The following is a 24,779-nucleotide window of genomic DNA, read 5'->3' on the forward strand; positions in this document are numbered from 1 at the left end:
TCCAGTTGTAATAATAGTTCACTTTGTTTCCCAGTTCTGTGGAATATTTACTACTTGTGCTGTGTAACCTTCATTTAAATTATTTTTTCTCTGTTTTCTTTTCTGTAAAGTAGGGATAGTATCCATAACTCTCACACCAACTGCACAGAGTCAGAGTAATAATAACAAGGAGTGCACATATGAGCACTTTTTGCTGTTGGTATAATGTTATTTGTTGATTATGACACTGTGCTGTAAAACAAACATACTATACTCAGAGAGGAGAATTTGCTCAACACTAAATGTTATAAGTGAGAAAGAAGTGAAGTCCAAACAAGGCCCACATATTAGACTTAAAATAACTGTTAGGAGGTTTGTGTCCCGTCTCCAAGATAGAAGCCATTGTTTGAGATACTCCCTAGATAGTCATTTCCATGTCAACATTTTCAGAATATTCTCAGTTGACAATCTCACTGTCACTTCAGGCCAGACTGAAAGTTAGAAAAATGGGTTCTAGATCCTATTCTGATGTTGGGAAATCACTAGAGCTTTCTGGGACACACTGGAGTACAGGCATAAGGAGGACAGGGACTTTGTCCCTATAGCCCCAAAATATTGGTTACATGGTTGTGTAAAACTCCATAGCTTTAAAAGGAGGGTGATAGAGTAGATTAGTAGTTATCAGATATTTCTTTTTGCAGCAGAACTCATTTTCCCCACAAAATACAAAACAGATAAAGACAGAGAGCTGGGAATCAAGCAGTAGTGTGTAGAGCCAAGACACCTGGAGCCTGCCCTGTTGCCTTCTTGTCCAGTCAACATTATTCCCCAACACTCTGGGATAACTGCACCAGACACAGTGCGGAAACCACTGATCTGGCTGCTAATGCTCTTCTCACTCAAATCCCAGGCATCCCAGTTTTTTTCTGTCTTCAACAAGTTAATTTTTTTTAAATCAAGGAAAGTAAACTAGGTCCATTTTTGGAAACAGGTAGCTTAATTAATAAAATATTAATTTATTAAATTATTCTAACTTAAATTTCTGAAATTAGTGCTCAGCAAATATCTCATGTGCTCTCCTACATTTCCTATCATCTCCTGCAGTTGCCTGGTCCTGGCCAATGGCAATAATAATGTACGTTAATTCTACCTGCTCTTTCCCTCTCTTCCCCAGCTGTGGCCATGTGTTTCAGGGATCACTGCTTCAAGATAGAAGAGGGCCACCTGATCCACATTGAACTATGCTAGTGAGAAAGTTGTATCATGCTAGGTCACTAAGATGTGAAAGTTGTTTGTGTTAATTTTTCTAACAAAAACACACTGCTAATTTAGTGGAGATATTTGGACTAAATTATGGAATAGATCTTCTAAAATGTACTGCTCCATTTTCCCATATAAAAGAAAAAAGTCCTCAGAGTTTAGTGCTAACAGAAGGCACCCACACCAAAGGAAGAGGTAAGGACTGTTTTTGGAACAATGGCTTAAATGGGAGGAGGGAATTTTCCAAAGACCATATGCCATAGTTGCCCTATAACTTAGGTCACTGAAGTAAAATCCCATTATTGCCTATCTTCAATATTGTATAAGATTCCTGCTATATTGTCTTATTTACAAAAAATTAGTGAAATGAAATCTTATAGAGCTAAAGATTTCATGAAAGCAAACCTTTCAAATCAAATGTCCTCAGTGAAGTCACTACCCTCCACAACTCTTATTCATTGCCTCACAGGCATTTGCAAGTGTTCTATAGATAGACTTGTAATTTAAGATTTGGATGATGTTGTAAATGCCCAAAAGAGGCCCACAATCTGGACAGTCTTACCAGTTGACTTATATATTCCATTTTGTCAATAAATCTTAGGTTTCTCATCATCCTATTAGTTGACTTGATATTTAACCTGTGAACTCCTTTAATATTTAGGTAGTTAAGAAATATTAGCTTTCTCAAACTTGCTATTTCAATCTTCAGCTAAAATCAGTGAGTGGATGCTGCACTAAGCCCAGATGTCTGTTGCAAGGCTGGGGTCTTACTCCTCCAGATGTCAGGATGCTATTAGTTGTCAGACTTCCCCTTGAAATTGCCCTCTGCTGAAGCCAGTCACCTCTCCTAAGGCTAGATCCTCTTCCCCAGGCAGCCTGAATCCAGTGACTGGTCAAAGCAAGATATTCCAGCTAGTCTCAGAACTCCCAAGGGACTCCTTGAGGCCTTAGTGTATTTGGATTATAGCACACTTTCTCCTACTTTCCAATCTGTTGACTTCCCTTCCCACACAGGTGTTGATCCTGAAAGAACTCCCTAATAAGCGTCTTGCACAATAATCTCCATCTCAGAGTCTGCTTCTGAGGGCTCTGGCCTGAAACAAATCCAAATTACTCTGCAACCATGAAATGGGAAACAAGTCAAACTGGTGTGGTCAGAGCTTTCCCTATCACACTGTGGGTATCAGACTGTCCCTCATGGTAAAAGATCTGAAGGAAATAATGCCATTCTTTATTGTGTATCCTCCAAACCTTTCAAGTTAAAAGAAACAAGGTCATCCTAGATGAAAGGACAAAAACATAAACTGACTAGATGAAAGATACATGTGAGAAGGAGGAAGGATAATTTATCTTGTTGGCAGAATGCCAATTTATGGAGATTGCATATGCATTTGTGTATATGTACATGCATATATACATACATGTATAAAAACAGACACATTGATTTTTGAAATGGAAATATCCTTTTTTTTTTTGTCTCAACATGGAAACTCAAAACTTAGTCTATTTCTAGTGCAGACTTAATATGAATGCAGACTTAGTCAAATTCCGTGTAGGGAAAAACACACACACACACACACACACACACACACACACACACACTACTAATCCTTATCAGGGCTCTTTTGGTTGGGAGAAACAGAAACCTACTCAAACGAAGTCAGTTTAAGATTACATAGGGATTGTTTTTTTCCTGTAAATTTGTTTACATTCCTTGTAGACTCTGGATATTAGACCTTTGTCAGATTGATAGATTGCAAAAATTTCCTCCCATTCTGTAGGCTGTCTGTTCATTCTGATCATAGTTTCTTTTGCTATGCAGAAGCTCTTTAGTTTAATTAGATCCCACTTGTCAATTTTTGCTTTTCTTGCAATTGCTTTTGACGTTTTGGTCATGAAATCTTTGCCTATGCCTGTATCCTGAATGGTATTGCCTAGATTTTCTTCTAGGGTTTTTATAGTTTTGAGTTTTACACAACTTCATTAAAAAGTGGGCAAAGGACATGAACAGACACTTTTAAAGAAGACATTCATGCGGCCAATCAACATATGATAAAAAAGCTCAACATTGCCAATCATTAGAGAAACACAAATCAAAACCACAATGAGATACCACCTCACGCCAGTCAGAATGGCGATTATTGAAAAGTCAAGAAACAACAGATGCTGGTGGGGTTGTGGAGAAAAAGGAATGCTTCTACACTGTTGGTGGGAATGTAAATTAGTTCAACCATTGTGGAAGACAGTGTGGCAATTCCTCAAAGATATAGACTCAGAAATAGCATTTGACCCAGCAATCCCATCACTGGGTATATGCCCAAAGGAATATAAATCATCATATTATAAAGACACATGCACATGTGTGTTCACTGCTTCACTATTCACAATAGCAAAGACATGGAATTAACCCAAATGGCCACCAGTGATAGACTGGATAAAGAAAGTGTGAAACATACATGCCACAGAATACTATGCAGTCATAAAAAGGAATGAAATCCTGTCCTTTGCAGGGACATGGATGGAGCTGGAAGCCATTATCCTCAGCAAACTAACATAGGAACAGAAAACTGAATACCACGTTTTCACTTATAAGTGGGAGCTGAACAATGAGAACACATGGACACGTGGAGAGAAACAATACACACTGGAGCCTGTCAGAGGGGCAGGGGAGGGAGAGCACCAGGAAAAATAGCTAAAGTATGCTGAGCTTAATATCTAGGAGGTGGGTTGATCTGAGTGCAGCAAACCACCAATTACCTACAACAAATCTGCACATCCTGCACATGTACTCCAGAACTTAAAATAACAGTTGAAGAAAAAAAGAAAGATCACATACATAGGAAACTGTTGACCCAGGCTTCACAATGATTCAGCTTGAGAGGTCAAATCAAAGACTCTTCTCTTTGTGTCTCATGGGCCAAAAAGCCTCTCTTATCTGCATGCTTTCGTCAGTCTCTCCCTTTCTGTTGACTCATCTTGTACATGACCCAGCACGGCTTCATCTGTAGATCAGTAATCAATTGTCTTGCTGATAAACCCACACTCTTGCTCCCCAACTCAACTATTTCAGACTTTTTTCTTTATCCTCAAATCTCAAACTCCCCTCACTCTCAAAAGATGAGCCAACTCCTACTTACAGAAAAAAATAGAAACAGACAGAAGGTCCCTCATCTTTTCTTTCCAGTCACAAAATACACTCTCTCTTTTATTCAAACCACCTCCTCCACTGTATTCTCTCCTTCTTTTATTTCTAAACATTCTTAACTTTATCCATTTAAATTCTATCTTAAAGAAACCCAAATTGAACTCCTCATTCTCCTCTAGCTATCTTCTCATGCTTCTTTCCCCTTCTTAGCCAAGCTCCTTGAAAGATTTACAAATAACAACTATATGTTTTTATTCATCTTTCTCCCATTCTACCCATTCCAATCTAGCTCTGGCCCCATAAATTTATAGAAAAAGCTTTTCCTGAAGTTACCAGTGATCTCCTTGTTACCGAATACAATAGGTCTTTCTTAGTTCTCATCCTATTTGATGTCTCTGTAGAATTCCTTTTAAAAAAAAAATTGATTCAGGTAAAATTTAAATACAGTGAAATGCACACGTAGTAAGTAAACAGTTTGGTCAGTTTTGACAAATGCATACATATGTATAATACATACCTCTATCAATATTTAAGATATTTACATCCCTCTAGAAAGTCACCTCCTGCCCCTTTCCAGCCAGTCCTTCACCCTTGCCACCATAGAGGAGCCTACCAATCTGATATCCACCACCATAGATTAGCTTTCCCTATTCTGGAGCTTCATATGAATGGAATCAATCATGCAGTCTGCCTGATTTGTGTCTGGCTTTTCCTATCTACCATAATGTTTTTGAGATTCATCCGTGTTGTTTATGTATCAATGTTTTATTCCTGTTTATTGTGGAATAGTAAATTTTTCATTGTGTGAGTATTTCACAGCTTTTAAATTCATTCTACTGATGGACATCTGAGCTATTTCAATTTTAGGGTCATTAACAATAAGGTTGCTATGAAGATTCTTAAATAAGTCTTTTTGTGAGTGTATGTTCTCATTTTTCTTACATAAATATCTAGGAATGGAATTCCTATGTCATAGTGTAGATGCAAGCTAAACTCTTTAAGAAACTGCCAGAGTTTTCTAAAGTGGCTCTATCATGCCCACAATCAATATATGAGACTTTTAGTGGCTCATTATCTTTATCAACATTAGGTGATTCCAGTCTTCTTTATTTGTTCATCTAATTTTAGCTATCATTGTCAGTGTGCCTTAGCCTCCTCAAAATACTCTCTTCCCTTTGATTTGGTGAAACAAGGCTCTCCTGGTTTTTATCCTATATCTCTGGCCATTTCTTCTTTAATGCTTTTGCAGGGCTATTGTCCTCTATCAATTTTTAAAAGTGAAACTTCATTAAAGCTTACTCCTAGGCTTTCTTATTGTCTCAATTTAATCACTCAGCCTCACCCATAGCTTCATGGCCATCTGTGTACACATGACTCATAAATTCACGTTTCTAACCCATACTCTCTTCTGAGTTCCTAACCTTTAACCTACTTAATATCTCTCTTGGATTTCTCAAAGTTACACAGAGCCAAATAACCAGGACTAAATTTGGGATCTCTCTTCCATCACTCCAGGTACTCCCAAAACTTGGTGGCAGAAGTCTGACATCAACCCATATTCAATCAATTAAAACAACAATAACAACAGTTGTGGCTTTTGCTTCCCAAATCTCTCTCAAATTTTAACATTTTGCCATCACCACCAAAGTTTCTGCTTCTAACATCTGCCACCTAGATTTCTACAGTAGCCTCCCAGCTGGTGTCTACACATACATGCCCCAGGACTTCATCTAATCTGCTCTTGATACTTCAGCCAGAATGATCTTTTAAAAATACTAATAAGATTATATCATATCTCTCTTCAAAACCCTTTGGCTCTTAAAGAAAAAACTCTGTAACATGACCTGGTGGGCCCTACCATGTCCAGTTTCTGCCTACCTCTCCAAATTCTTCTCAAACCACACTCCTGCCTTTTGCAGACTTTTTCCTCTTCCACGAGATTGGCATCCTTCCAGTGCTTCAGGCTCACCACTCCCCCTTCCGTCAGTGGCTCTCATTCTTTCCTTCTAGAGGGTACTTCACCCCTATTTGCCTGCTTAACTTCTGTTCATTCTCAGATCTTAGCTCAGTCCTTACTGTCATTTCCATGGGAAGCACACCTGGATAACTTGATCTTAGTCAAAACTCCTGATAAGTATTATTTTATCAAAATATTATACAATGTTCTGTGCTGCCTTTATCATAGATTTTAATTTTACATGGGTGATTATTCAAGAAAATTTACTTCCTTCTACAAAAGGCTATTAATTCTAGTACCACACCTAGCATATCACGAATAGTGCTCAATCCATTTTTGCTTCAAGAACAAATGAATGTGGATCATTCATTTTCTTTGGCCCTCTGATGATTTTCTATTTAAAAATTTGAAAGACACTCTCATTAGTATTTGGCCAGTCAATAAATCACCTGGCCTTGGGCCAACTGTCCACCATTAGTCCAGTTAGCTATAGCCATGGTGGGATCATATGGATGTAGGGCTGCTTCTTCCAGAATAGCCACTGGCATAAAATCCATAGAAAGGGCTGTGGGTGCAAAAGGTAATGCAAGTCATGTCTAGATCATACAAATATACAAATTCTGGTAAATTAGATAGAATTAAGTTCCTTAAGATTTTATAGAAGAATGTTTCAAGTCTTCGGGGATGTGGGTATGAGAGATTATATGTATGGAGGCACAGGTGAGATGAGAGTATACATATATGTGTGTGTGTGTGTGTGTGTGTATACAAATACAAGTTCTTAGATATATATGTGAGTAGTCATTCATGCCTCATCCCACCAACTTTCCTTGAATTACTGACCCACAGTCTAATTGAAGTCAAACCTCCAAGTGAAGAGGAACCAAAGAAAGCTCTTCTTCTTTGTGAGCAAAAATCAAGTGGCTTTTAAGAGTAAAAAAGCCAAAATATTATTTTAATATATACATAATTCAAAAGCATAATAGGAAAAGTTATTTGGAATCATAAATAAATTACTGCTAGTAAAAATGTACCTTTCAGGGAAAAATTTAAAATTAAAAATAAAATTATCACAATTAAGAAATGTTGACACAGCTTAAATAAAATTTCAACAAATATGATTCCAAAGGAAATCTTGAAATAAAATATTTCTTAGTCCCTGGCAATAATGTACTTATATAATCTGGCAATAATTTACTTATATATTATTTACTTAATAAAACCAAATTTAAAATGAACAAAGTAATTATAAGTTCTCATGGAGTTTTCTATAACAAAATAATATCTCAAAGAGAAAGCAAATAAAAACAGAAATGAAAAAAATTAAATGTTTGAATGTGTTGATAGTTAAAATGGAACCAAGTGTAAAAAGGGTGACGGTGGAAAAAAACCACTGTACTAGGACACAGAAGACCTGGAGTCTTATCCCTAGCTCTCTCACTAATGAAAAATGAAATCCTGAGTCTCTGGCCTCAGTTTTCTCTTCTTAGAGTAAAAATAAATCCTCAGTGGCTAGAATGTTTATTGCCATCTTTCCTGCCAACTCTTATCAGTTGATGGCCTGGAGCACTATGTTCAGAAAGGTTCTGAGGCATCTGACATGTATTAGTGATGCTGCTTTAGGTACAGGTATTTGCAGGCGAGCTGAGAATTTATGGATGACATAGTCACTGAGTTCCCACTCACACCTCAACTCAGCCTAATTCTGAAATGCAAAAGTCAGTGCTGTTGTGTCCTGGGCACACAGGCTATATGATTTAGTTCAACAGCACTTGCTGGAGGCCTATTATGTATGGGTTACAGAATTGGGCAATGAAAATGAAAAGATGATTAATATAAGATAACTTCCTTCAAGGATTTTAAGTCTAGAAGATGACTTAACTGAGGTATCCTTTTTTATTAAAAAATATAATCAGTAGAATGCTTTCTGGCAATACACTACTGATCTAATTCTAAATATCAAATCAGAAAACTAACAGTACTATGCTATAAACTGTCATGGAAGTTAGTGATGTTTTATTTCAAAGAAAATGTTTCCATTAAGCATATCTGACCAGAGGATTACTTTTTAAAATATATTATTTACATCCTCACTTATATTCAAATACTTTAAGAATGCTGTCTTTCAAAAACCTAAGAATGATAAATCAAGATACAACAGGACATCAAAAATTATACATTAATTTTACCTTATAATGTCTAGTATCCAATATATTTTCCTCATAAGTTCTGGTCAACCTGGTTCTCTCGATAACTAAAAGCAGTCAACTCACTGCTTGTTTTCAAAATTCGCTGACTGAATTCCCGTGGTTAGAATAACCGTCCCACTCTATCCTCCTACTTATACCCTTAGCAGCCCTGGGTGACTCCTCCAGTCCACATTCCCTGAATCTAATTCATTCATTCATTCATTCATTCATTCATCCATATACAGTTTTAAAAAATGGGCACCTATTCTATGCCAGGCAATATGCTTATATGAGGGATTCAAATAAGAATGATCCTCCTTTCCAGAATTTATGCTGTACTGAGAGGAGACTGTTAAGAGAAAGAGGTTATAGAAAAATCAAATAAAACAATCAAAAGAGGTTAAGATGAATACCAAAACCTATTTGAGAAGTCTGGGAAGATATGCCAGATAAGGTGTCACTTGAGCTAATTTAAAAGGCTAGGTAAAACTCAGATTTAAAAGGATATTTCTGATGGAGAGAAAAGTATGAGTTGGGTTACCATGTTGTGAAATAGCCATTACCCTTGAAAACTAGTTGAGCAAGATTATGACAGGAATGTATTCACGGACCAGAGAACAGAAATAGCAAGTAGGATCCAGATTACAAAGTTTAAGCTTTACTCTGAAAGCAAGCGGGTTTTTGGTTTTTTGTCCTTGCGATAGTTTACTGAGAATGATGTTTTCCAGTTTCATCCATGTCCCTACAAAGGACAGGAACTCAACATTTTTTATGGCTGCATAGTATTCCATGGTGTATATGTGCCACATTTTCTTAATCCAGTCTATCGTTGTTGGACATTTGGGTTGGTTCCAAGTCTTTGCTATTGTGAATAGTGCCGCAATAAACATACGTGTGCATGTGTCTTTATAGCAGCATGATTTATAGTCCTTTGGGTATATACCCAGTAATGGGATGGCTGGGTCAAATGGGTGCAGCAAAACAACATGGATACATATGTAACAAACCTGCACATTGTGCACATGTACCCTAAAACCTAAAGTATAATAATAAAAAATAAATAAATAAATAAATAAAGACCAAATATTGGCAGTCTTACTACTATCAAATTATACTTAACTATAAAACATTTTAAGGTATTAAAATCTGCTTCAAATAAAAAAAAAAAGAAAGAAAGCGGGTTTTACGGGGAGACATGATCAGACGAATTTTATAAAGATTCCTCTGGCAGCAATGTGGAGATCAGATCAGATGGGAGGAATTTTGATTAGTGGCAGAAAAATGAATCAGGAGGTTCCTTCAGGCATCCAGATAAGTACTGAAGAGAGCCCACATTAAGGTAATGACAATGGGATTGGAAAATAAGACAGACATTTAAAAGATTCCAAAAGATTAAATCTGTAGGATTTGATGATGGGTGAAATGAGGAGTTGCAGTGGTGATGCTACCCACACAGACAAGAAATACAGAGACACTGCGTTTAGGCAGAAAGTCAAGAAATTTATAACAGGACACAATAAAGTTGAAGTGCCTACAGGACACTCAGGTAGAGAAATTTAACAGGTGGTTAAGGACATGAATCCAGAATGTAGTAGAAAATTCTAATGCAGTAATACAGATCTAGAGATCATTGACATATATATGGTTGGAGCCATTGCCGGAGATTCACAAGGAACTGCATATAAAATGGGAGAATATGGAGAACAGGACCCCATGAGGATGCCAACATTTGAGATTCGAGAGAAGATAAAACAGAAGCATTTAGAAACATTGAAGGCAAATCAAAAGGATATGGAATTATAGAAGCAAGGGCAAGACGGAGCTTCAAAAGGTTCTTCACCTCTCATCATAATCACCACTCAATTTGCAGTATTTTGTGTTCTTGAGTATTTAGTCTTTTCCCAAAGTTCATATATCATATTTTTTTAAATTTGCACAACCTTACTAGCAAAAGTATCTGCTTCTTGTGCCCTGGTACCATGCTTATTTCTCTTCTATTGCATGTGGACCTCGTACAGCCTTTAACTATGCTGCATTTATGGAACTCAGGGACTAGATAGCCCCTGGACTGACTATCCATCATAGTTGTACCCAATAGCAACTGTTAAAGCTTAGGCTTTCGGAGCTCTAAATACCATAAAATCTCTTTCTAATGCTTGTGTCTGGCATGATACTTAGACCATAATATCTTTTTCAGACTAGCATCAAGTTTTTACTCCAGGTTGCTCTATATTAGATTTGACCTAGGGTACGTAGACAGCTGTAAATTGAAATATCCATTCTCAATATAAGAAGATTTTACAGTATTTTATTTTTCAAAATTACATTTTTATGAAAACTGTCACGATCATGAATAATATAAAAGTAGAATCTCTTTAGGATTTTGGATCTTACCAAAATTTCAATATCTAAAATAAACGAGACTGTTTATTTCAATATCCCTTTATTTCAGATACTAGGATGTAAAATGTCTTCATTTTTTCCCAGAAACAAAGGGGTTAGGAAAGAAGGCTTAAGCTCCAATGCTCCAATATATTGCAATACAGAGATAGCCAAGGAAGATAAATCTGCTAAGCTGTGTGAAATATAAAAGGAAAAGCCATTTGGTTACTTTACTTTTGTTTTCATCTCTTTCTACCAATACACTAAGTAATCTTTCTGACCTGGATAGAACCTCTAAATGTGGATATATACTACCATAGAGTTAAAGAAACCCAATACATTGATTTTTACATACCCTAGGTACTTCATATACAATCTGCCTATTTTTTCCAGAATAAATTGAAAACAAAACAGCTAGACATCCTATCAAAGAGTTTCTTTCTTTCTATTTTTTTTTTTTTTTTTTTTTTTTGAGACGGAGTCTCACTCTATAGCCCAGGCTGGAATGCAGAGGTGCAATCTCAGCTTACTGCAACCTCCGCCTCCTGGGTTCAAGAAATTCTCCTGCCTCAGCCTCCCAAGTAGCTGGGATTACAGGCATGCATCACCATGCCGGCTATTTTTTTTTATTTTTAGTAGACACGGGGTTTCGCCATGTTGGCCAGTCTGGTCTCAAACTCCTGACCTCAGGTGATCCGCCCTCCTCAGGCTCCCAAAGTGCTGGGATTACAGGCATGAGCCACCCCACCCGGCCTCAAAGAGTTTCTTGTTACATTGGTTAAAAGCTGTGTTTAAACAACAAAAACAATAATATGGCACACAATGCTTGTGCACCAATAACTTACAACTTTAAAATATATTCTTGAGATTAAGAATAGTCTTCAAATATTAAGCAATACTGCTTTAAGTACAGAAAGCCATATGTAGGTATGTAAGTTGTGAACTAATCAAATAGACGATGTAAAGTCTAGCAAATACAGCAAGAAAACTCCATCAAGATTACTACATTAGTTTCTACTTGTGAGTGTGTATATTATGCATGAGAGTCCATTAAAAGAAGCTAAATAGTGTAAGACTTTTATATGACAGTACAGATATCTTAATTGGTTTTCAATTTACATACCTTCTCTATGTAAATATACTAGCATCTTCCAGATGATAATTAAATTACCTGGCATAATGATGGGTAATACAAACAAATACTAAACAACGTATAAATCATTAGCATGGTATTATTTTCTATATTATGTAAAATATCTTTCATTCATTATGCTTCTTTAAAATAGCTAATATTATAATTAAGTGTACCGATTACTTACAAATTGCATGAAATTACTTTCTATAGCATTACCTTATTTTACTATCTAAACATCAGAGGAATTATCAAAATATTACAAATAACATGAAATTACTTTCTGCAACATTACCTCATTTTGCCATCTAAACTCAGAGGAATATCAAAATATTACATCCCAAAATCTATTTAAATAAGTTCTCACACATTAAAGATGTCTTCGGTAAACTACAGGCTGCTCTTTGCAAGGCTCAAAGGAGAATTCTCATAAAGACAGTCCTGTATGAAGTTGCAATTCATAACTACTATTATTTGAAAAATGTTTTGAAATTTTAAATTCAGCTTTGCCATAAAAAGTATCATTCTGTTGAGATTCCATAAAAGAGAATATCTTATTTCCTTTTTTTTTTTTTTTTTTAGACAGAGTCTCACTCTGTTGCCCAGGCTGGACTGCAGTGGCAGAATCTCAGCTCATTGCAGCCTCTGCCTCCTGGTTTCAAGTGATTCATCTGCTTCAGCCTCCTGAGTACCTGGGATTACACGTGCACTCCACCATACCAGGCTAATTTTTTGTATTTTTAGTAGAGACAGGGTTTTACCATGTTGGCCAGGCTGGTCTCGAACTCCTGAGCTCAAGTGATCTACCTGCTTTGGCCTCCCAAAGTGTTGGGATTATGGGAGTGAGCCACCACGCCCGGCTGATAATACCTCATTCTGAGAAAAAGTGTTCCCCATTTACCAAACAACGATCAAGATTTTATATCTACCACTTGCTTGCATTATTTATCGATGAGATATATTTTAAGACTGTTAATTACTTGATTTTCTGAAGTTATAAATGAAGAATTTGGGGAGGAGAAAGCAAGATTTAAAAAGAGGAAGACAATATAATTTGTCATCCGGGCTGAAACTCAAAATTGAGAAAAGGGGTTCCATACATAATAATAGCAGGAAATTGGTATAAACAGATAAAGGAAAATCAACATGTACAGTCATCTTCCTTTTAAACAGCTCTATTTTGCCTTTAAGTAAGCATTCGTATGAACAGGAAGTTTTCACAACATTGCAACAGAAGCAGAAACATCTAAAATCAATTCTGCAGAATATCCCCCTCTTGCTGTCCACAGAAAAGTAACCTAGTCGAAATAAGTGTATATGAACTCGATGTAAGAATGTGAGACTATAAATACAGAAAACCTAAGGCATCCAGTAAAGAATCTTAAAAAGTTCTTAAACACATGCAATTTATTACATCACTCAATGGTAAACTGACAAGAAAGAAAACTACCTGACAAATATACATGACCCCTTATTCAGCTAATTCTGAAAATGAAGAATTTATTAAACCCAGTGACACTAAAATTATTATTGTATTTCTCGAAATTATTTTCTGTAAAAGATGAGGAAATTACCCCAAGCTAATTTCTCGTCTGATTTTTGAATTAGGATTGCCTTTTAGATCTTTCAAACTTTATCACTTTGCCCACATTGCTTTTTGTGCTAAAAACATGTACAAGCTATTTAATGAGAGGGGAAAAAAAAGGAAAAGAAAGAAGGTAAATATAGTCTCAGACCAAGCCCTGAACTCATTTTACCTTTTAACTCCTTGTCAAATTCTCACGCTGGGAGCTGCAACCCTGGCAACACTGCAATGCTAGCATGAAAGGATAGATGGCTCTTCTCCAAGAGCTCATCTTCCCAAGCCCCCTAGCACCTTCAAAGACTACTGGAAAATATAATCTTGGTATTCTTCTACAGTTTTAACGAATAAGCATAATGATGGCACCTTTCTTGCAAACAGCATTTTGGAGGATACGATGCCTCCACTATCATTTTAAAGCTTCACAGATTAGAAGGACTGCCATTATAAATTCTACTTTACATATAAAATCTGATGCTTGGATGGATTATCTTGACAATGTTCACACCTATAAAAAGTCATAATGTTAAGACCAGAATCTAGTCCAGTGTTCTATCCAACTATCCAACACTCACCTCTTTTTCTGACTACGGCAGATTTAAAATGATAGGAACTCAGCCAACATTGGGCTGTAAGCAGAGGATTCGCCTTTATTCTACCCCAACAGCCTAATGCCTGACCTAATTCTAATACCTGAAACAATGGTCTTGTTGAATTAAATATCATATGACACTTTGTTAGAAATAGCCTATTTAATAAGTAAAATTCAGAACAATAGTGGCAAACAAAGATAACTCATGGTTAGGTGGAATGGTGGGAAAATTCTATGGTATTAGGGAACCCTGTGGGCAAAACAGCAAGCAGATAAGGAAAACTCCAGGTACAAATGGGGTTAGAGAGTCACCTGGGGCCAGAACTGGGGAAGCCAGACAGTTCTGAAGAGCCCACCCTCAGAAAAGGGTGGAACATGTTACTAGCCACATGAAGCTCCTCTCTCACTCCTTTAAGTTTTCTTCTCTGGACTCCAGAATCAAATGTCATGAGCAAAGGGCCAGGAAGGTACCAAGCTAGTTCTGGGAATTTCACTAACATTGGAAAACTAATAAATACTCACAGGCTAGAATTCTCTTCAAGAGGTGAGCCTGGATGAGTAAAATTTATAAAGCATCCATTCAAATGCATAACACATAGATGGTACACAATAAATGTTAGTTTCCTTCCCAATAGATGAGGGAAACAAATCATAATACCCAGCACTCAATGCACTTTTTTAAAGACTTAAAAGAACAATAATGGTTTGAGGTCAGTGTACATGGGTTCTGGATTCATTATGCTAGCTGCCATGTGCCTTGGGCAAATTTACTTTGACTCTTCAGGACCAACTCTAAAATACCCAAATCACAGGACCAAATGTATAAAAGTAGAAAACAGCCCATGAGGACAAATGAAATGCAACACAATTGACCTTATAAGCCATGGTACTGCAACCTCATCCATCTGCTTATTACAGGTATGGGAGGATAATAATATGATTTTAGGCATTTATATTTGATATATTTCCAGGAAGCTCACTGCACAAGTTTACACAAATTGTTCTCCTCATTTAAAAAGTTGAGCAAATAACATTCCCAAGACATTATGCTTCTGTTAGTCAAGTCAGCAGTAACACATCCAGCCCACACTGGTTTCCATATTCTCCTTCTAATTTAGTAATCTATTTACTTAAATAATGCCTTTTTCATATTTTGGGGTGTAAGATATTAAAATCTTTGCAAACCCTAATGAAAATATGGTACCTGCATATATAGGAAGTCTATCCTCATCCCCCTCAAGGTTCCCCAGATTTTCCTTCCACTTTTCTTCTTTTCCCAGTTGGTAACTGGGATCTGTCATAATGAACCTTATGGATATATTTCAGGCCACAATATTATATTTGTGTAAAGTAAGTAAAAGGAGGAGGAAAGCTGAAGTTACAGGAATTCTTCTCATTCTATTTTCTGTCTCATTTCCAGGAAAAAAGTACTAATTATGGATGATTAGAAAGCAAATGCTAGGTTACCTGTTAAGAAGAGAAGGAGAAGCCCAAAGTCAATACTCTTTATAAATCAATTCATACCATGGACTGAAGGATTTGTAGGAAAAAATGAAACTTCATACAATCTCAATTTAATTTTCTTGCCCATGTTTGCACAGTAAGTGGCAGAACTAGAACTAGAACCTAAAAACACTTGGATACAAAGTTAATGGTCTTTCCACTATACTGTGATGCTTTTTATTATCTTCCAACACTCTATGAAAGAGTATAGGTGAAGCCCCAGGCTCTGCTGTGAACAGCAGCTGATCTGAATCAGCCTAATTTTTTGCCAAGCCACTTCTCTGCAACTGAGAAAAGACTATAAATTCATTTAAAGAAAATACAAATGAAATAGAAGCTGCTTCTTGGTAGGAAGACAGTGTAGTGTACGGGAAAATACTTGGATTTAGACTAAAAGGTCTGATTTTGAATCCTGATTGGACCATGTTATGTGAGTCAGTTTAGGATATTACTGAAATTCTCTGAGTGTAGTGTGAGGATGTGAGAATTATATTATTTGGTTTACTTTCTGCACAGGCTATTGTGAGAATCCAAATATTTATACTTATAATAAACTTGAGCACAGTTTAACTATTTGGCATTAGATTAAATAACTTAGAATAAGAGCTAGTGTGAGGTTAATGTTCAATAAATGTTAGCTATTTACATCATATTCCAATATGGTACTCAATTCTCATCCTCAAACCATCGCCTTAACTCTCTACATTCTTTCTCTTCTCTTACTATTCGGTAGCTGCTTTCTCTATGAAGTGTTTTTGTTGTTGTTGTTGTTGTTTGTTTTTGTTTTTTACAAAAAGGAGTAAGATTCTAGATCTAATGAGATCTTCTCTGATTTAGGTCCCAGATAATGCAGTTTTCAGCCTATGTAATATATTGGCTTATGATGTCTAGTAACAGTTACTTGAAGGAGTATCCATCGAGAAAGTTAGGTTTCAGAAAGCCTTCAGAGCACACGTGTGTGTGCAAATGCATGCACACACACACACTCACATCCAAAACACTATTAAGATTAAGAAAAGACGTCTAATTTGCAGATAATTAAGTCAATCATTAGACATAATTTGTGGGAGCCAACTATTTCCAGTTATATGGCCATGGAACTTAAAATTAGTGTACTTTGCCAACAAAACGAGTTCTTTTTATGATAAAGTACTTTCAATTTCAAATAAAATTTTTCTAAGATCTTTATTTGAAAGTAGCTTGATTTTTTTCCATTTATACATATTTGAAGACACGCTCAAAACCAAATTCAACTAGTAATTTACAATCAAGGCCGATGAAACTTACAGATACATTTTAATTGATATTTTATAATGTTGGTTTCACATATTCATCCATCATTTTCTATTTTCTCTCTGTGCCTATTTTTATACATTGTGAAAAGAGAAAGCATGCACAGTAGGTAGCTTAAGGAGATAGTTCTGCACCAATAACACAAGTGAATTTTAAGTCTAATTGCCATATTGCCAGAACTTAAGCTTTGTAGGGCCTTTTGTGAAAGTAATTTCTCAGATGTGTGATTATGATCACCAATAATTACCACAAAAACTCTTCTCTGATGTAACAATATTTTAAAGCCCTGTTAAAATAATCCTGTTTTCCAATCTATTTTAACACAAAGTTTTAAAAAAGCCACCATCTATGACTATGTGTCATTATGTCCTCATATATATGTGTCATCTGAATAGTTCCCATTATCCCCAGTTTTTAAGACATAAAGTGGCCCCTATAAAAAAAAAAGTACAGCACTTTTCCACTAAATGCAGACAATGTGACATGCTTACATGGCAGCAAACTGGGATTCCAAAACACTCACCAATCTGTCACTGAACAAAAGGCCAAGACATTAGCAGAGGAGTTCGATCGATAAAGTTAATACAGAGGTCCAGGATTATAGAGAGCTGTTGTATAACAGCATCATATACTGTGATATTTTGTGAATCCGTGCAACAAAGGAACAATATATGCAAGCCAGTAGAAAGCAGTCACAGGAAAAGCAGTGGAAAAGATGTGTTAGACATGAGCAGTTAGACAGTGCTCCTAATTTTTATTTGCCCACATAAGCCCCTACAATCTTATAATTACTGTCCTTTGGCAGTTAGCAGGTTTGGAATTCTTTCCTAAAACTCACCCACTCCCACTTAAAATCCCTCACTCTCCACCACGCTTGAGACAGCCAATGAAGAGGCGTGATGGCCACTACTTGCACTGTGCCTTCCCCTTCCTATCCGGACTCTGGCAAGCAGCAGCCTATGTTTTCCACTAGCTACTGGAGGCCTCCATCCACCTGCTGTCTGCAGCAGACAGCAAAAGGAACAGCAGCAAACCTGTAAATCCTGACAAGCAGAAAAGGTGTTCAGGACAGGAGGCAGGGGCTGCAACCAGTGAGGACAGACGGACTGACAACCAGACAGACAGACAGCAGCACTATCAGACACCATCCATTACTTCCAGTCTCAGAAGAGGGGAAGCCTGCAGCACCAGGGACGTCATTCTTCCACTAGGGACAGGCAGCAGATTAACGAGGGTTCTGCCTCCCTCAAGCCGGCAGGCTTAAAGTATTTGATTTTTGGATGAGAAGGAGCAGGGAATTCAGAAACCTGCTGCTCTTTATAGAACCAGGCCAGCTCTGGCCTTCGGAGTTAATGGCCCTTTTCTGAATCTACAATGAAAGGACAGGAATGACTGGATTTCTACTATTTTGCTGTGACCTAACAGCCACATCTCTCCCTCAATATCCCCCTCCCCTATCTGAGTGTCAGTTGCCCTGGTTGGGGAACCATCAGTCTGTGAATGCAGCCTCCCTCCATTCCTCTCCTATAAGGCACTGCTGCACTGAGGGGAAGCAGAAGAAATCTTCCTCAGCAGCATCTTCTCTCCAGGAGGCACTTCTAGGGGGTGGGGGAGAGGCCATGCAGAATGTGCTCTGTGTCTGGGTTTCACCCCTGCTCCCTCCCCACCCCTCTTTTGCTATCAGCTAACTCCAGATGCAACAGGTTCCCTTTGGCTCTTCATGCCAATCCCCTGGCCCCAGATACACCTTCCAGCCTAAGCAGGGGACACCAAGGAGTCAATCACAGTCAGGGCCCCTAAATTCCCCTGCTTCAGAGTGAAAACTTTTCTGAATACATGAAGACTTCCCAAGAAAAGGCAGGGTTGAAGCCTCCTTCAGCTCTACTCTATGGGTGATGCTAAGCAAGGAAAGCCCCGTCTCTCTGCCAGTCCCTTGTAAGCAGTTTTGTCTGAGGCAAGCAGCAGCACAGACAGTGCCACACACTCCTGCACCACCAGCAAGTAGCCCCATCTTCTCCCTATCCCCAGGAAAATGGGGCATCAGACAGAAATCCCTTGAAGGGTTGATGTGCTCTAAAGAAGTGAGGAGGAGCGCAAATTCCCAATCCCTTATTGGACTGTTTCCTCCAGGAACTGAACAGGCCCCAGAGGTCTCTTGGAAACCAGTAAAGAGGAATCTCTATGTTATTCAGGCCAGAGTCCCTGCCAGCTTCTCCCATGATTAAAAACTTTGTGTTGCCAGTGGCATTACACATGGAGAAGAGAATCTGTCTTCACACAGGTATGCTGTGTAGAAGACTCTGAATAAAAGGTTAAAGAGAAGCTGGGGAGGCAGGTTACCAAAGATGGCAACTGCCCAAAAAAAAGACCCAACCTTGATCTGTGAGATGAATGATTACTAAAATGAACACTAAAAATAAGCATTTTTATTATATAAATATAGGCACCCTTCACTGGGGTAACCCCAACCAGCTAAACAACTCCAAGAAGAGAAGAGTAGCTGTCCTCAGCACCTCTTCATCCTGCCTCCCCTTGTTTCTACTCATCCCCTGCCCACTAACCTGTTCCCAGCCCAGGGACCTTCCACTTGGGTGGGATCAGCACCTCTCAGCTTCTGCACTTTCCACCAAGAGCGTGGCCCCCGTCCACCCATCCCTCCTCTGCACCCCAGTCTCAAGCCATCCTCCCCCGGCCTTTGGGTTCCTGGATCTGTGGCATATCCCGTCCCTCCTCCGGTCCCCTGACCTCTTCCCTGCTCAAGCCCCGCGCCCCTGGCCCAAGGCGGGTGCCTCCGTCCGCACCCAGCACCCTGGCCGCCCCTTCCCCACACTCAGCCGCGAGGACTAGGGGAGTGAGTGGTGAATGGACGGATGGAGGCACAGAGGCACGGATGGCGCGGCTGGGGCTGGCTTACTTGAGCATGGCTTCTTCTTTTTCCTCCTCTTCCTTCTGCCGGTCCATCACTGCCATGATAATGTTCCTCTCCTCTTCGGTCAGGTGGCTCAGGTCGGGCAGCTCTTGCATGGGGGGAGGCACCGTGGGTGGGCGAGGACCGCGGGGCCCCACGGCCGAGGACATTTTCGTGGCCTGCCCGCCCCCTCCGCTCGCTCTCTGGCTCTCACCTTTCGGATGCACGCCCAGCAGCTGCGCCCCTGCTTCCCCCTCACAGCGGAGCCCTCGCGGCGGCGGCAGGAGGAGGAGGAGCAGCGGCGGCGGCGGCGGCGGCAGCAGCAGCAGAGCCGGAGAGAGCGAGAACCCAGTCTTTCATGGTTGTTTGCATCCACCCAGCCCCGGATGCTGCCTTTGTTTTGGTCGCCCTAGCGAAGCTCGGGGCCGCCCGGCCGCCTCCCGCAGCCCAGCCTCGGCCGGCGGGGGCGGGCAGGCGGAGGCGCGGCGGGCGCGGCGGGCGCGGCGAGGGGGCGAGGGCTCGCGCCAGGCTCCGCCGATCCGGGCGTCTCCGGCAGGGCGCGGGGCGGGGGCGGGGCTGGGGCTGGGGCTGGGGCTGGGGCTGTGGCGGCCGCTGCCGCCGTGGAGGCTGCTCCCAGGCTCTGCTGCCTCCAATTTGGGGCTGCGGGAGGGAGAGGGAGAGTTTGGGTGTCAGTTAGGCGGAGTCTCAGAGGCTTCCATCCAGGGTGATGCCGCTGCTCTCGCAGACATAGCTGCCAGCCACTCAGTCCCGACGCCGCTCCGCCCACGGGCACCCACCCGCCCACTCCCCGGGTCCGAGCCACGCGTGCCCCGGCCGCTCCCCCCACACTCGCCAACGTGCACAGCACCTCGCTCTATCCCCAGGTACCCCTCACCCATGAGTCATCCTCCCTCTTCTGGTCCCTCGCCTATGTCATCCTCCCCAGCCCTATTTTGCATGGATTGCATTAATCATCATCATCCTCGCTACCATCTTCATCATAGAGCATTAATATTATTTGAGCAACCACAATGTTCTGAACAGCAGAATGGAACACCCTGTGGATACATTTTCTTTTTCCTCCCTGCCACCGTGTCTTTCTTATTTACTAGTTAAGTGTTCACAGCCACAACAATGTGATTTTTTGGATGCTTTTGATACACACACACACACACACACAGACACACACATCCTCCAACAGCCTAGATTTTCTGGGTACATTGTACCCATCAATGCAGTGTCTTTCTTGACCCGTCCTCGCTAGGACTGTTCTGCAGTGTATCAAGATGCCCCACAACACGGTAAATCTTTAATTTGTGTTTTTGACTCTAGGTAGCCCCATCACATCACATAACTGCTCTCTGGTGCTTGCACATGAGTTATCTACTCTAATTCCTCTAATGATGCTCGCTATCATCATACTCACTCACATGTAGTTCAGAGTATCTCTGTAGGTACTTCTCAAGAAACACTGATCCCAGATAAGAAAAACACTCAACCATATCCTATTGTATTTAAGAAGCTTCTGCTAATGCCTAGCCCAATGATAGGCATTAAGGATGAGCTTCTCTTGCTGATAAAGGCAGAAATAAATAGGCAATCCTTTCAAAATAGGTAATGTTATCAGCTTTGAAACCTGGAGACTGAATTTTCTTGAGATAATTATAAAAGAATCAATATAGAAAAGGGTTTAAATTGAACAACAATTTCCTAGTCAAGACTCCTTAGCAATAATGATGAGATAATTGATATGTTTCTCTCCTAGGCTATTTTTTTAACTTAATTTAATTTAAAGTTCTGGAGTACATGTGCTGGATGTGGAGGTTTGTTACATAGGTAAACATGTGTCATGGTGGTTTGCTGCACCTATCAACCCATCACCTAGGTATTAAGCCCCATATACATTAGCTATTTGTCCTGATGCTCTCCCTGTGCCCCACCACAGGCCCCAGTGTGTGTTGTTCCTCTCCCTGTGTCCAGGTGTTCTCATTGTTGAACTCCCATTTATAAGTGGGAACATGGTGTTCGATTTTCTGTTCTTGTGTTAGTTTGCTGAGAATAATGGCTTCCAGCTCCAGCCACGTCCCTGCAAAGGACATGATCTTATTCTTTTTTATGGCTGAGTAATGTTCCATGGTGTATATGTACTACATTTTCTTTATCCAGTCTATCGTTGACAGGCATTTGGGTTGATTCCATGTCTTTGCTATTGTGAATAGCGCTGCAATGAACATACATGTGCATGTATCTTTATAATATAATGATTTATATTCCTTTGGGCATATACCCAGTGATGGGATTGCTGGGTTAAATGGTATTTCTGGTTCTAGGTCTTTGAGGACTCGCCACACTGTCTTCCACAATGACTGAACTAATTTACATTCCCACCAACAGTGTAAAAGTGTTCCTATTCCTCCACAGCCTCACCAGCATTTGTTGTATCTTGACTTTTAATGATAGCCATTCTGACTGGCATGAGATGGTATCTCACTGTGATTTTGATTTGCATTTCTTTAATGATAAGTGATGTTGAACTTTTTTTCATGTTTGTTGCCTGCATAAATGTCTTCTTTTCAGAAGTGTCTATTCATGTCCTTTGCCCACTTTTTAATGGGGTTGTTTGTCATTTTTCTTGTAAATTTATTTGAGTTCCTTGTAGATTCTGGATATTAGACTTTTGTCAGGAGGATGGATTGCAAAAATTTTCTCTCGTTCTGTAGGTCGTCTGTTCACCTTGATGATAGTTTATTTTGCTGTTCAGAATAGCTCCAGAAGGAAGTCAGCACTCATGTTTTTCCTCCAAGCCTAACTTTGTTAATGGAGAAGAAAATGACTAGGATGATGATATTTATTAATCTTAAAATCTTCAAGTTTAAGGAACTTAAGACTTTAGTTGATTTCCCATAAAATGCAGGAGTTGCTTCTACATGGACACATCTATTTGAATACTTTCAGTAGTGGAAGTTTCACTTCCTCTGAATTCCATTGCTACATCTAACTCCCTCTTCTTACTGAAAACCTTTCAAATATTTGACACAGTTATGTCCTCTTCAATCTTCTCCAGAGTAAATCTTCACAGTTTATCCAACCAGTGTAGCCTCATTTTAAAGACTGATAATTTGGTCATCTGCCTTTGAACACACTTAAATTTTTTTCACCAGCCTTCCAGAATATGTATCAAGAATATGTGTAACCAAGAACAGTGCCTGACACTTAGTGAATGCCCAATAACGCAGTATAGTCATTATTTTTATTTGCGTAACTTAACATTGCTATAACTTTTTGATGGCTGTATCACTTATAAGAATGTCACTGAAATAAACATGTAGTCCACTAAAAGTTTCGGTTATTTTTCATAAGTTCTGCTGTATAGCCAGATTTCCCCTTTCCTATCATTAAGCAATTGTTGACATTTTATGATTTTATGATCTTGGGCAAATCACTTAACCTCTCTGAACTCTGTTTCTTCATCTGCAAAATGGGGATAAGGATATTTATCTCACAATAGAAGAAAAGTATCAAATAAGAAGACACGTGAAGCATCTAACTATGGGCTTTACACTTTGTAGTTCTCTTTTTCTTCTTTCTCTTTCCAAGAGATGTGTTAGGTCATCCCTCAATTATTAATGCACAGAAGGAAGTAGAAATGTAGATGATATATTTATTCTACCAGATGCTTTTCTCTCAGTGAGGAAATGCAGCGATACAATGGACAAATTCCTTGTTCTCAAGAGGTTTACAATCTACTTGGTTCTAATAAAATTCTTCTAAAATACAAATAAAGCTTCAGTAGACATTAGAACTAGCTGAGGAAAGCTCTTGAAGTCAAGGACCTAATGAACAAGTAACAGCAGTGCTTTAATTTGCTCCAATTGTCATTACAAAATACCACAGACCGGGTGGCTTAAATAACAGAAATTATTATTCTCTCCCAGTTCTGGAGGCTAGAAATCCAAGATCTAGGTGTCAACAGGGTTGATTTCTCTGGAGGCCTCTCTCTTACTTAGGCTTGTTTTGGCCACCTTCTTGCTGTGTCCTCACATGGCCTTTTATCTGCGCACATGCATCCCTGGTGTCTCTCCCTCTACTTATAAGGGCACTAGTTTTATTGGATTAGGGACCCTCCTTTATTTAACCTTAATTATCTCTTTAATGTGGACCCTATCTCCAAATGCAGTCACATGCCAAGGTACTGGAAGGTAGGACTCAGACATATGAATTTGAGAGGGATACAATTCAGACCATAATATGTGGTTTCCATTCATTAAAATTACTGTAAGAAATGATGATTGATGTGTATTATCTGGATAACTTAATGAAGAGAAATCTATTTCTCAATCATCTTTATAGTTATTTCCCTGGGCTCCATGTGTCTTTGTGAAATAAATGAGTGCATAAATGAATGAGTAAATGAGTAAATTAGTAGAGCCTTGATGCAGCCCATCAGTGTCTCCTCTTCTATCAGGAATCTCATCCATTACAGAGGGGTTCAGAACCAATTTCTAAAACCCAAGAGAGGTGTCTTCGCAGATTTACCTCCAGAAAAAGAGAACTTATCTGCACTTAGATAAGTGAGCAAATACCCAATGTAGGTGTGCCAAAGTGTGTAGCACAGATTAGTTTCTGAAAATGCTCAGTGTGGAAAAATGTTCATAATACCTCTCTCTTACACCTTAATAAATAAAAACAATGCTAACAAGCAAGTATTTACTGCAATAAAGAAATCTGTCTTACCTTAGCTTCCAGGGATTTAGTAGGGATGAAAGGTTGTGAATATGTACATAGTGCTTGGAAAATAGAAGGAACTCCATTCATTCAGTCTTTCGGTATTTCCCAAACACCTGCTTTGTGTGAGGT

At 39.2% G+C, this 24,779-nt stretch overlaps 1 protein-coding gene across 19 annotated transcripts in view; it reads right to left on the reverse strand.

The window, feature by feature from the left end:
- The window catches only part of RIMS1 (regulating synaptic membrane exocytosis 1), a 531,588-nt gene extending 511,010 nt beyond the window's left edge, over window positions 1-20,578 (reverse strand). For 18 of the 19 annotated variants that reach the window (XM_063630499.1, XM_063630408.1, XM_063630385.1 and 15 more), the window contains exon 1: window positions 19,929-20,176. In XM_063630499.1, the coding sequence (XP_063486569.1) occupies window positions 19,929-20,092 (164 nt within the window). In that variant the 5' untranslated portion in view covers window positions 20,093-20,176. Of the gene's footprint in view, window positions 1-19,928 lie in introns of all 19 variants that reach the window. The other variant, XM_055256418.2, reaches the window with a different exon arrangement.
- Window positions 20,579-24,779: the final 4,201 nt, after the last annotated feature.

Source organism: Symphalangus syndactylus, chromosome 2 (assembly GCF_028878055.3).
Source record: "Symphalangus syndactylus isolate Jambi chromosome 2, NHGRI_mSymSyn1-v2.1_pri, whole genome shotgun sequence".
Classification (NCBI taxonomy): Eukaryota; Metazoa; Chordata; class Mammalia; order Primates; family Hylobatidae; genus Symphalangus; species Symphalangus syndactylus.